The sequence below is a fragment of the Arachis hypogaea genome, chromosome 14, assembly GCF_003086295.3.
Source record: "Arachis hypogaea cultivar Tifrunner chromosome 14, arahy.Tifrunner.gnm2.J5K5, whole genome shotgun sequence".
Lineage (NCBI taxonomy): Eukaryota > Viridiplantae > Streptophyta > Magnoliopsida > Fabales > Fabaceae > Arachis > Arachis hypogaea.
In genome coordinates, this window is record NC_092049.1 from 15,687,861 (window position 1) to 15,700,902 (window position 13,042).

Genomic DNA, 13,042 nt, shown 5'->3' on the forward strand with positions numbered 1-13,042 from the left:
CTTCATGGTTATTCAGTGAGGAATTAAGTCAAACCTTGAGAGAAGAGAGTTATAGATTATCAATTGAAATGAAACAAGGATAATCTAAGTGTACATGGATTCAAAATCCACATAATTATATTGCTGATTAACACCATTTGTTACCTCATTTAAATTATATTTAACTAAATTGTTTCTAAAATTCAAAATATTTTAATAGGTAAATTATATCTTTTGTTCTTTAAAATTTAGTAAAAATTTTAAAAATATTCATAAATTTTATTTTGTTTTAAGTTTATTCCAAAAATTTTTAATTTGTATCAAATATATATTTGGTGGCTAATTTTTCAAAAAAACAGAATCAATTCAACAACAATTGTATAAGAACAATCTTTAACACAAGCAAATTAAACATAATTATCATACATTATTGTTGGACTGGTCTTAACTTTTTTTAAAATTTAGCTGTTATAGGTATATTTGATGCAAATAAAAAATTTTGGAATAAAATTAAAATAAAATAAAACTTAGGGATATTTTTAAAATTTTTGCCAAACTTTCTTTATCCTATTTTAATTTATACAAATATAATAAATAATGAGAATAAATATAGATATTCATTAATATATAAAAATTATATTATACTTTTTAAATTTTAATATGTACAAATTAGTTTTAAAAAGCTAGAAGTAAATACAAATCAGTACCTGAAAGATTCTAACGCTGACAAAATGGTACCTGATCTTTATTATTGACAAAATAATTTCCGAAAGACTTTAAAATTTGACAAAAATGACCAATCGTCAATTAAGTTGCCTAGAATTAAAGTTTAAGGGTGACGTGTCAGTTAACAATTATCATAATTACAAAAATTATCCACTTTTAAATTTTATAATTTTAAAAACACCCCAATTTCAATTTTTTAAAAACCCTGATCACTCCCACCACCTCAAATTTACTTTAAAAGGCTAAAACCCACTTCCATACTCATTCTTCCACCCAAACTCAATCAATCCCTTCCACAAAAATTAAAATTTGCCCCTATTATGTTGTTATTATTTCCTTACTCTCTCTAATTCTCAAAAGTTTCATAACTATAGAATATATGAAATCCATATTCTCTTCAAATTTCTCACCTTAACAAAACCAACACCAACACCTTAATAACTTCTTCGAACGAGCGTTGATACAATTTTACAAATATCTCAACTTTATCCTTTAACTCTCTGATGAAACTACCCCTGATTTTTTCACCGTGATCCCCAACCCCACCCTTAAATCCACCATCCCTGGCCAAATAGAAAGTTTTGCTTGGAATTTCGATAGAGATTCGCATCAGCAATAATAACAATAATTAATATTCCAAAGTCAAAAGAATCAAAATTAGAACCAAAACAAGCAAGTGAAGAACCAGAAGCTCTCATTTCAGAGGCATCATCCTGATCATATGGAGAGTATTTAGTGACAAATTTTTGTCAGAGAATTACGAGCGGAAGAGGCCGAGGATGGAGCAACAGAGAGAGATAGAGATAATAAACCTAAAGAGCCCGAATGGAAGGAAATCGGGATGAGTGACAAAGGAAAAGAGAAAGAAAATTTGTTAGGGATGTGCAGTGAGGAAATTGCGGAAGAAGAAGAGAAAAAAAAGGATTAGAATTTTTAAAAAATTGAAATTGTGGTGTCTTTAAAATTATAAAAATTAAATGTGAGTAACTTTTGTAATTATGATAATTGTTAACTGATATGCCACCCCTAAACTTTAGATAAGTCAATTGACGGTTGGTCACTTTTGTCAAATTTTAAAATCTTTTAGGGATTATTTTGTCAATAATAAATATCAAGTATCATTTTGTCAGCGCCAGAATCTTTCGAGTACCAATTTAGTATTTACCTCAAAAAATTATAAACACATGCATATGATTTTTTTATAGGTTAATTATTGTTAGTCTTTATAATTTTATAAATTTTTAATTAGATCTTTATAAATTCAAAATTTATAATTAAATTCTTATATTATATAAAAATTTATAATTAAATCTTTACTAGTTATTACTTGAAAAAAAACACACACACTAATTTAAAATATTTTTTATAAGATCCTTTTAACTTATTCTACATCAAACACAAAAATAAACATTTCGAAACAAATATATTATTTTAACAAAAGATATTTAAAAAGTATCTAATTAAAAAATTAATAAAATTATAAAAATTAATAAAATAATTATTTTTTTATTTATCAAATACAAAATAATAAAAATTTTGTATTTTTCAAAAATACAAATATTCTTTTAAAATGTTTTACCAAATTAAATCATAATTTGATGTAGATCAATGTGCCTTGAGTAGAAGAGTGAAGTGATGAGAGTTGTGTGATACTTGACTATTTGAGTGAACGTGTAATTCAGTAAGAATTCTACTAGAAAGACAATAGAAAATCTAAATAATGTGAATAATGGGCTGCAGATTTAGTCCAATACATGTAAAAATAAAAAAATATTTCACAAATTATCTAAATAAAAAAATTCACTTAGTTGTTGTAAAAAAATAATCATCCCAAATTTTAATTTACCAAAACATTTACCCTTTTTTTTTTAATTGGCTGCCACTCCCACCTTCATCAATAATCATCCCACTTCAGGCTTGCCACATGCCACCACCGGTGCCCCTCACTCGTAGTAAAAATAACTATTCACTTAAAAATAAAAATAACCATCCGCATACATAATGAATTGAACATCTAACATATTTTAATTATATATAACTAAACCCAATCCAATCAAAATAATCATCCACATAAGAATCAAAATAACCATCCGCATACCTACTAAAATGACCATCCTAAACTGGCCATTGAAGTAGAAGAAAAAGGAGATGAATGAACATAACCAGCAACCATGATCAAGCTCCCTTCACTCCACATAAGAGGTGATGAACGTACCAAAATGCAGTCGCATATGACAATATATATTGTTCGGATCTGTCGTGGAAGGGGACGCTATCGGCTAAAGGATGGGCGGCGCTGGCGTCTAGGCGGCAGTGGGCTTCGGGGGAGGATGCACGGCTGGCGGCCGGTGGGTAGCGTGAAGGAGGCTGTCCGAGGCTTGTGCAGCGCGATCGCACGTTTGCGAAGAGGTTGATCGCACGTTCGCAGAGAGGTGTGCCGCTGTCGGCTGAAGGATGGGCGACAGCGGCTGGGGTCTGAGCGGCTGTGGGCTAAGGGGGAGGCTGCACGACCGGTGGCAGTTGGGCAGCACAAAGGAGGTTGTCCAGGGCTTGTGCAGCTCGATCGGAAGTTCGCGGAGAGGTTGGACGACGTCAGCTAAGGGCTGGGCGGCGGCGGCTAGAATCTGGGCGGCGTCTGACCAGAGATTGGAAAAGTAAAGTAGCGGCTGGATTACTCTGCAGACCGGAGTTTGCGAATAGAAGAGAGAAGTTAGCATGATAATCGATGTAACTAATGTGGTTTAATTTAAAATCCTTATCTTTTAAATTTTAAAATCTGAAATAATTAATAATTAATTAATAAAAAAATTTATTCTATTTTCCTTTTTTTATTTCATTGTTCACGTTGTTTATCTCCCTCATTGTTTTTTCATACTTTTTGATTTAGTAATTGAGTTTTTTCTTGTAAGTAATTGAGTATATTGTTTTTTTAGATAATTTACCAATAATCATAAAAAAATACTTGTAAAATATAAAAATAGATTATAGTTCTACCAAATATACCTAAATTTTCAATGTTAAACAATATGAAGTTCATTTAATATAGTTGCAACTCTTAAAACCAAGATTAGCAAACTTTTCTTCTCATTATAAGAGACTAGTTTGAGCCCTTTAATTTTGGTTATAATGGCATCTAATCATCTACATACTTAGGGTTAGAGAGTAGTTGGCTACGATTTACAATTGTATCAATCGAATAATTGGAAAATGAATATTCAAATTACAATAGTATGTCAAAAACATAAATTTTAAATAATAAATAAAAAATATTCAATATCTGGTCAATATAGTTAAATAATATTCAATATAAGATTAGCCCATAAAAGTTAAATTATTGTACAACATTAATTATCTTAACAAAAAAATTATAAATAAAGTTTAATTAATATATATCTTAAAGATATATAATAAATACAAAATAAATATATTAAAAATTTAATTTTTTGTATTTTTAATATTTTTTAATTTATAATTTTAATATATATTTTTAGAATATAAGATAAATCTTTATAAATAAAGTGAAATATAATATATAAGTTACATACAACTCACTAATTACAAGGCCAGCCAGCCAACCAACACCAACATCATTGGTCCCCAAAGCTGTCCTCCATTGAGCTGTTGGAAAATTAAAGTCTTATTAAAATGTGAAATGATACACACCAAGTAAGAAAATATATGTTTGATCTTTAAAGAATTAACAAGTGATGAAATCTACGATGATGTCAGATGATGCATAATTATTCTATTTTTATAAGAAAATTACATGATAGTATTTAGGTTCGTTTGGAAGCTTCAAAAGTAATATTTTTGAGTTTTTAATTTATAAAAAATAATAGTATTAATATTTTTTTAAAATTAAATTACAGTTTTTTAAAAAATTATTTAAAAATTTATAAAAAAATTAAAAAAAATTTCTCTCATAATACTACTATTTTTTATTATATTTTTATAAAATAATCACTTTTAAAATTAAAAATCTAAATACAAAATAACTAATTTATAAACTATTTTTAATATAATTATTTATTATTTAAACTATTTTTTTTAAAAATAGCTTAATTAAACTATTTTTTCAAACTAGCCTTATTTTGATTTTGTATGATTCTTCAACTATTAAGTGTTTGAAGCAAATATTTTAATATATGTTGATTAGATTGTTGTCATTGGGTCTTATTAACAAAAACATTTCACTAATCCAATTCAATTGGTTTTCTATTATTTTAAGTTACATTCTTATTTAGTATATAAATTTTGATATTTCATATCTTATTTAAAATTAGTATAAAATTAGATAATTATTTTCATAAAATGATTTTTATATAAAAATAATAACTAAAATAATTAAATAATTAAATATATTCAATTAAATTATTTAACATAATACATATTAATATTTAAATGACATGAATTTTTTAGAAAAAAGAAATAAATAATAAATAAAAGAATAGATTGGTGCATAGCATTGCCACCACATGCTTTTGTAAATGCAAAAAAAGAGACAAAAACATTACATGATGTAGGATCTGTATCTCCCAACCCAAGATCTGCTTCCCTTCTCAATCATCGTTCCTCAAACCTGCGATCTGTATCTTGTTCCTTTTCCCCTTTTCACTTTCGGGTTTGGATCTCTCAAGACATGTTCCTCTTTGACTGGTTCTATGGCATTCTAGCCTCCCTCGGCCTTTGGCAAAAAGAAGCCAAGATTCTCTTCCTGGGTCTCGATAATGCCGGCAAGACCACCCTCCTTCACATGCTCAAAGACGAGGTTCTTGTCCCCCCCTTTCATCAATTTCAATACCCTTTGAAAATACTTTAAAAAGATGATATTTTTAATTCTTAATTTTTCTGGGGTTTGTTTCAATTTCAGAGATTAGTTCAGCATCAACCTACCCAACACCCCACTTCCGAGGAATTGAGCATTGGCAAGATCAAGTTCAAGGCTTTTGATTTGGGTGGCCACCAAGTTGCTCGCAGAGTCTGGAAAGACTACTATGCAAAGGTTATAATCGTTATTTTGAGTTTTTGCTTTGTTTATTATTTTTCTCAATTTCTGATTTATGCCCAGTGATAATTTGTAATGATTTAGCAATTGCCAAAGTGGGATTTTTCTTTGTGGTGATGCTTTGGAGCTTGGTTGTTCACTTTGTTTCTGTTGAGTCCTTGAAGCATTCTATTTTGTTTCATTGATGGGACAAATTGCTTCACAGACAAGGTGGCTAGTGCTCCTATAGCCAATTATATTATATCTTGATTGGCTATGTTACATGACAGAGCACAATGGCGTCATTTGATTCATGTAGCCGACCTCACTTAGTGGGACAAGGCTTTGTTGTTGTTGTTGATTGGCTATGTTACAGTGTGTTCAAAGAGGTTCGTTTATTTATTTATTTATTTATTTATTGATCTAGACATGGTTGGACACAAGTGACAAGTGTGTTGAACGAGTGTTATTAACTGTTAGAGTTCGTGGTGTGCTTGCTAGGCAGCTCAGTGGGGTGTCTATGCTCCTTGGTTGCGAACCGTTTCAACTTAACATAGCATATCACCTACTTCCAATCTGGTCTGTTCATTAGTGTTCATTTTCCATATGGAGTGCTGGTTTTCACTTTAAGTGCTTTTTGGTCTTGCTCCTTTTTCCTGTGATCCTTTGCCAATACGTTGCTATTTCCCGGCTACCACATTTTTGTTTCAAACTCTTACAGTTTTTTCTGTTTCATTCTTCTTGTTAATAATAGTAACTAGGCTGATTTGCATAAGTTCTTACTCATCCTGCAATCTATGCCTTCTTAATCCCAGATAAAGCTCTCTGTAGTTATCTGATTCATCGGAGGCAGATATTGAAAGTGGAAGTTTTCGCTGATAGCACCCCTTAATGAACTTCCAGGAGGTGTTTACTAGTGACTTTCCAAACATGTCCTTTTTGCTCCCTAATGTATTCTAAAACAAGAACATTACAAGACTGAGAGGGAGAATTCACGTACTTAGATCAGCACAAAAGTATAACTATAAGAACCCCCCCCCCCCCCAAAGTGATTGACTCATTCTTTTTATGCATTATACATTTAGAATATATAATTGTGAATTGATATATTTTTTCACCTCTCGGAGAAGAGGTATCTAGTAATGATGACTGAATTTTGTTTCATAATTGTTGCTTAGTCCCTGGATGCATTTCCTTGTTTATTCAACAATCCATACAAGGGTTTGGGGTTTGATTCATTGATTCTTTTCTGCTCTTACTGTAGTTTGACTGGACTTATATTCCATTGTACCATAACTTCTTGAAGATTGGTGATCAATTCTTTAGTAGCTTAACTCTTTTAGGTTGTGTCTGGTAAGTGTCTCGAGACAGAAACATTGTGACAATTATGACAGAGTCAGTTGTCTCTAAATTTTTGGTGGATAGAAAGTTGGAAAAGTTATCTTAGGATAAGAGGCATTTGATTCTTGCCTACTCTTATACCCGTCTCATTCTCTAAACAGGTTTGTGTCACTCTGTTTATTTGTCCTTGAACAGTTACCAAATAGGATATAGAGTTTCACTGGTTTCGGCTTTTCAGGTGGATGCTGTTGTTTATCTGGTAGATGCCTACGACAAGGAGAGGTTTGCAGAATCGAAGAAGGAGCTTGACGCGTTGCTTTCAGATGAAGCCTTGGCAAATGTTCCGTTTCTAGTGCTAGGAAACAAGATCGACATCCCATACGCAGCTTCGGAAGAGGAGCTACGATATCATCTCGGCCTGACAAATTTCACCACGGGCAAAGGCAAGATCAATCTCACGGATTCCAACCTTCGACCTCTCGAAGTGTTCATGTGCAGCATCGTCCGCAAGATGGGATACGGCGACGGCTTCAAGTGGGTCTCCCAATACATCAAGTAGAATTCCAGCATCATTTTTTTGTTTTTGTTACCCCTTTTCCTTTGTCCAAGTAGCACATCTTCAGAATAGTTTTTGCCACTGTTTTTTGCTTTTGATGAATTTGATTGTATTATTTGGTACAAGTGCAGTAATATTACATGATAATTAAGATTTGTATCTTCAAAGATTCTTTTGGTGAAATGTCCCTTGTTCTTTGAAATGCTGGATTGTGTTGTAGGGTGATTATGACTGGGTAGAGACTAATAAATTTGGAAGAATCTCCATCCACTTTGGTTCCTGTTTCCTGATACATACGATAAGCTGACTCAGAATGCAAAGGTTACATAGTTTTGGTCTGATTTCTTACCTGGCTTGTGTTTAGTAAAACGTCAATAGGATAATTTTTATATATGTTAGGAATATAAATACACATTAAAAATAAATTAAATTACACATATTTATACACAAATATATTAGTAGCTAATTTTGGTATATGAATAACATTTTTGTACTTTATAGGGTTTATTTTAAATATTTGAACTTAATTTTAAATTAATTTGAACTAAAAGGATTAAAATGGATCAACTAGATGTTTAGATATATAATTAGTTATGATGCACGCACACGAACAAAGGGACATGCGGACACACGAATTTTAAATTTTTATAAGATACGTGAACATGATATATATATAAAATATTTTTTAAATATTTTTAATGTCTTTATTTAATTATATAAAGTATTCAGAATATTTTGCTTTAATAATTAATAGTATATATTATTTCTAAACGCATTTCAAGAATATATGTTAAGAATAAAGCTAGATATACTGACACGTGATGGTATCTAGGTGTGTCTGGAGAAGAATTTTTTTATTTCTTTTATTAAGACACGGTTAGACACAGAAGACACGCGTGTCAGATTAGTGTCGATGAGTGTTGTGTCTAAAAATAAAATGTATCCGATATGCGGACACTACAATTCAGTAAAGTGTCCGTGCTTCATAGATAATTAATGTATATAATTTTTTAAATTTTACTTATAAATAAAATCTTCTTTTTTAAATTATTTTAAAGTAAAACTAATATTATATAATATAAAAATATTAACGAAATATAAAAGTATAACATATTAATTTCTCTATAAATATATATTTTAATTATAAAATATCATTTTGGACCGAATATCTACAAAGTATATATATTTGGTGAAATAGATTGGACAATCTTTGATAATAAATATCACAAAATATAATTTTAACTGGCTTAAATATTACAAAAATAAAAAATTCAAACTTGAAAAATATGGATTAAATTTTATTTTGGGCCGAGCCTAGTCTTCAACACCCGTTTGTCGCTGTAAAAGAAAAAAAGAAGCTAAAATGGTACAATGGGAGGGGGAAATTGCAACAGGATATTGGGATTTGGGAATAGAGAACTGAATGGGTTAATTATTGTTCCGGCCCAGCCCACAAGCAAATCGGGTTCGGGTGCTTCCCGCGAGCTTACCCGACAGGTTTCCTGACCCGCCAACTCACCTCACTCCCCTACCTCATCAGAATCCTTGGACAGATGGAAAGGAAACTTCTAGGAAAGAGGGTCTGCACATGTGAGACCTACTATAGTACAAACTATATAAGGGGAGGGCCTTACCCCTCCCCCCAGGTACGTCACTCCCTTTATCCTAATTGCCGCCTCTTGTACGGATACTAACTTTAGCGTTGGAGTCCTTGTAGGTGGCACCACCCTCCTCGTTAGCTCGGAAGAGTCTCGCTCACCTGCCCTCCGGAGCTCTCCCAGGCTAGGCATCCAGTAACCCACCAACTCTCGAACTCCATCGTACCAAATCCGCTTCGGACCCAAGCAACCGAACATTGGCGCCGTCTGTGGGGACCTGGATTGAATGGCAGTGTTGTTCCCACACTCGAACGAGCTTCGTGAAGAAGGAGGAGCCCGCATGAGGAGCAGGGTGAGTTCTGCAGGCACCTCCTGCGAACAGTCGAGCCACGTGACACAAAGAGAAAACCAACGCTTTCGATCTCCCGAAAGTTGTCCTTTCCGAGGAACGGGAGACGACCACGCAAGGATCATGCAGGAGCCCAGACACAGGGTGCAGAATCTCGAATGCGAGCTAGCGGCACAAGATCGATATCGCCCCTCCCATAGCAGGGACTCCTGGCCGAGCCTATCCCGCACCCGCTCTCCACTCAGGAGGGCGGAAGGCCGTGAGGGAAGTCGGGGAGGAGATAACGGGCGAGCCGAGACCAATGCTCGAACCCGTTCCCGTACGCCTGAAAGGACCGAGGGCCACGGGGAAACCCGGGGAAACGGAGGAAGGAAAAAACAGGACCTCGTCATCATAGGGGCAACCCCTTTCCACCCCTCTATCCTCAAAGTTCGCCTATCCAAACACTTCAACAAACCGATGGACATGAAGTACGACGGGACCAAGGACCCTCAAGAACATCTGACGGCTTTTGAAGCAAGGATGGATCTCGAAGGGGTAGGCGATGCAGTGAGGTGTCGTGCATTCCCGGTGATGCTGGCAGGGCCGGTGATTCGGTGGTTCAACGCGCTCCCGTAAGAGTCCATTACGACCTTTGCGGACATATCACGCAGCTTATTAGCCCGGTTCACCACGCGTATTGTCAAAGCGAAGCACCCAATCAACCTGCTAGGGATCACCCAGAAAAATGGAGAACCAACCAGGAAGTTCCTAGACAGGTTCAACGATGAGTGCCTAGAAATAGATGGCCTAACGGACTCGGTGGCCAGTTTGTGTTTGACAAACGGCCTACTAAATGAGAATTTCAGAAAGCACCTCACCACTAGACCCGTCTGGACGATGCAGAAAATTCAGAATATAGCCAAAGAATACATCAATGATGAGGAAGTTAGTCAGGTGGTGGCAGCCAATAAACGGCAGCCAGCTAACCCCCATCCTAGGAAACCCGTCTACTCAAAAAAACAAAGGGAGACCCCAGGGAAAGAGCGTCGACAAAGCTACCCAAATCGTTTCCTCGGGTCGGAATGTTTCACAAATTATACCCCCCTCATAGCCCCTATAACAGAGGTGTATCAACAAATAGCGAACAAAGGGATCTTGTCAAAGCCTCGGCAGCTGAAGGACAGGACAGGGGGGAACAAGAACTTGTACTGTGACTATCACAAAGGCTTCTGCCACAAGACGCAAGACTGCTTTGACCTCAAGAATGCCCAGGAGCAAGCTATTCGTGAGGGAAAGTTAGCTGAATTCTCCCAGTTCATCAGGGAACCGCGAAGACGGGAGCGCAAACGGTCCGAGGAGGATCGCAGCCGAGCTGTGAAGCAAAGGCAAGGTACCACGGAGAACGCAGACAACACCCCTACAGTAGTTGTCAACGTAGTGGTAGGGCAAGACTCGCCCCCAAGTCAAAATCGACAAGGAAGGATGTCAAAATCTTGGCTGTGTCGTCAGGGAATCTGAGGACCTTGTCCAGGGACCCACCCAGGATGTCCTTTTGCCCAGAGGACCAATGGCTGCACGACCTCCCGAAGAACCCGCCTATGGTGATCACAGCGAGGATTGGCACAGGCCTAGTCAAACGAATCCTCGTTGACACAGGGGCCGACTCAAACATCATGTTCAGAAATGTATTTGATGCCCTGGGGCTCAAGGAGGCTGACCTCAAGGTCCACCAACATGAGGTCATAGGCCTAGGGGACAACTACATAAGGCCCGACGGAGTGATCACCCTCCCGGTCTGTGTAGGGTCGAATGAAGCAAAGAAGTTAGTAATGGCGGAGTTCGTTGTCTTACGAGACTCCACAGCTTACAACGTCATTATGAAGAGAAAGACAATCAATGAATTCTCGGCTGTAATATGTACTAAGTTTTTGGTCATGAAATTCATCACAGATGATGGGATCGTTGGATCCATAAGAGGTGATGTGGAAACGGCCGTCGCAAGTGATAACACCAGCGTTTCCCTGAGAAAGAGGTCAAAGGAGGCAGCCGGTGTTTTTCTGGCCGATTTAGATGCAAGGCTAGACGAGAACTCGAGGCCAGAGCCCCAGGGCAACCTAGAGAAGTTTCAAGTTGGGGACTCGAAGGAAAAGTTTACTTTCGTGAATAGAAATCTCCCCCACCACCTGAAGGAGCCTCTCGTGAAGACTATAAGAGCTAACGGCGATCTCTTTGCCTGGACCCCAGCCGATATGCTAGGAGTGGACCCCAACTTCATGTCCCACCGGCTGGCCATAAAGCCGGATGCCAAGCCCATAGCACAGCAGAGGAGGAAAATGTCGCAGGAAAGAACAAACGAGGTGGCCAAGCAGACGGCCAGCCTGCTAGATGCCGGGTTTATAAGAGAGCTTGAGTACTCGGCATGGCTGTCCAATGTAGTCCTCGTTAAGAAAGCCAATGGGAAGTGGAGAATGTGTGTCAACTACTCGGACCTCAACAAAGCCTACCCCAAATACTCTTTTCCCTTCCAAACATCGACGCCCTGGTCGACGCAGCATCGGGATATCGTTTCCTGAGTTTCATGGATGCTTACTCCGGGTACAATCAAATACCCATGCACCAGCCTGACGAGGAGAAGACAACGTTCATAACGCTAACTGGGACTTACTGTTACAAAGTGATGCCATTTGGACTGAAAAATGATGGGGCAACCTATCAAAGGATGATGAACAAAGTCTTCAGCAGCCTCATCGGCAAGTCGGTTGAGGTATACGTTGACGACATCCTCGTAAAGACCAGTGAGTCGAATGATCTGGTAAGAGACCCTGAGACTGTCTTCGAGTCCCTTCGTAAGCACAACCTGAGACTCAACCCCCTTAAGTGCGCGTTTGCCATGGAAGCCGGGAAGTTTCTCGGCTTTATGATAACACAGGGAAGTAGAGGCCAACCCGGATAAGTGCGAAGCTGTCTTGCGGATGACAAGTCCGGGTTGCATCAAGGATGTTCAAAGGTTGGCGGGGAGGCTCACTGTTCTATCCCGCTTTCTCGGCACCTCGGCAGCAAAGGCCTTCCCCTTCTTTAATCTGATGAAGAAGAGAATAGCCTTCGAATGGACCCCAGCATGCGAGGAAGCATTCAACCACTTCAAAAGGATACTGTCAGAACCTCCTATCCTCGGCAAGCCAAAAGATGGGGAGCTATTATTTTTATACCTGGCAGTAACAGATCAAGCCCTGGCGGCTGCCCTCATTCGAGAGGAAGACAAGGTCCAGCAACCAGTATACTTCGTCAGTAAGACGCTCCAAGGTGCAGAACTGAGGTACACCAAGCTAGAAAAGCTGGCCTATGCCCCGTTAACCTCATCCAGAAGGTTGAAACAATACTTCCAGGGACACCCGATCATTGTCAGAACCGACTAAGCCATTAGACAGGTTCTACAGAAACCCGATTTAGCGGCCCTCATGATGGCATGAGCAATCGAACTGTCCCAGTACGATTTGCACTACGAGCCCAGGCATGCAATCAAGGCC

At 37.0% G+C, this 13,042-nt stretch overlaps 2 protein-coding genes and 1 non-coding gene across 3 annotated transcripts; all 3 read left to right on the forward strand.

Annotated features, from left to right (window-relative positions):
* The first annotated feature begins 5,130 nt into the window (after positions 1-5,130).
* Positions 5,131-7,769, forward strand: LOC112741673 (small COPII coat GTPase SAR1A). Its single transcript, XM_025790739.3, has 3 exons — positions 5,131-5,473; positions 5,576-5,707; positions 7,269-7,769. The coding sequence occupies exons 1-3, from the start codon at positions 5,345-5,347 to the stop codon at positions 7,587-7,589; spliced, it is 582 nt and encodes a 193-aa protein (XP_025646524.1). The 5' UTR covers positions 5,131-5,344; the 3' UTR covers positions 7,590-7,769.
* LOC112746375 (small nucleolar RNA snoR83) lies at positions 6,498-6,623 on the forward strand. The gene has a single exon (XR_003174264.1). It is a non-coding gene; the product is annotated as a small nucleolar RNA snoR83 (small nucleolar RNA).
* A 3,344-nt stretch (positions 7,770-11,113) lies between the features above and the next one.
* LOC140178509 (uncharacterized) lies at positions 11,114-12,088 on the forward strand. The gene has a single exon (XM_072215677.1). It carries the CDS (start codon positions 11,114-11,116, stop codon positions 12,086-12,088), a length of 975 nt encoding a protein of 324 aa, XP_072071778.1.
* Positions 12,089-13,042: the final 954 nt, after the last annotated feature.

Coding starts and splice junctions, on each gene's coding strand:
- LOC112741673 (XM_025790739.3), top strand. CDS start 5,345: ATGTTCCTCTTTGACTGGTTCTATGGCATTCTAGCCTCCCTCGGCCTT. Junction 5,474..5,575: donor TTCACATGCTCAAAGACGAG/GTTCTTGTCCCC, acceptor TTTCAATTTCAG/AGATTAGTTCAGCATCAACC. Junction 5,708..7,268: donor GGAAAGACTACTATGCAAAG/GTTATAATCGTT, acceptor TCGGCTTTTCAG/GTGGATGCTGTTGTTTATCT.
- LOC140178509 (XM_072215677.1), top strand. CDS start 11,114: ATGGTGATCACAGCGAGGATTGGCACAGGCCTAGTCAAACGAATCCTC.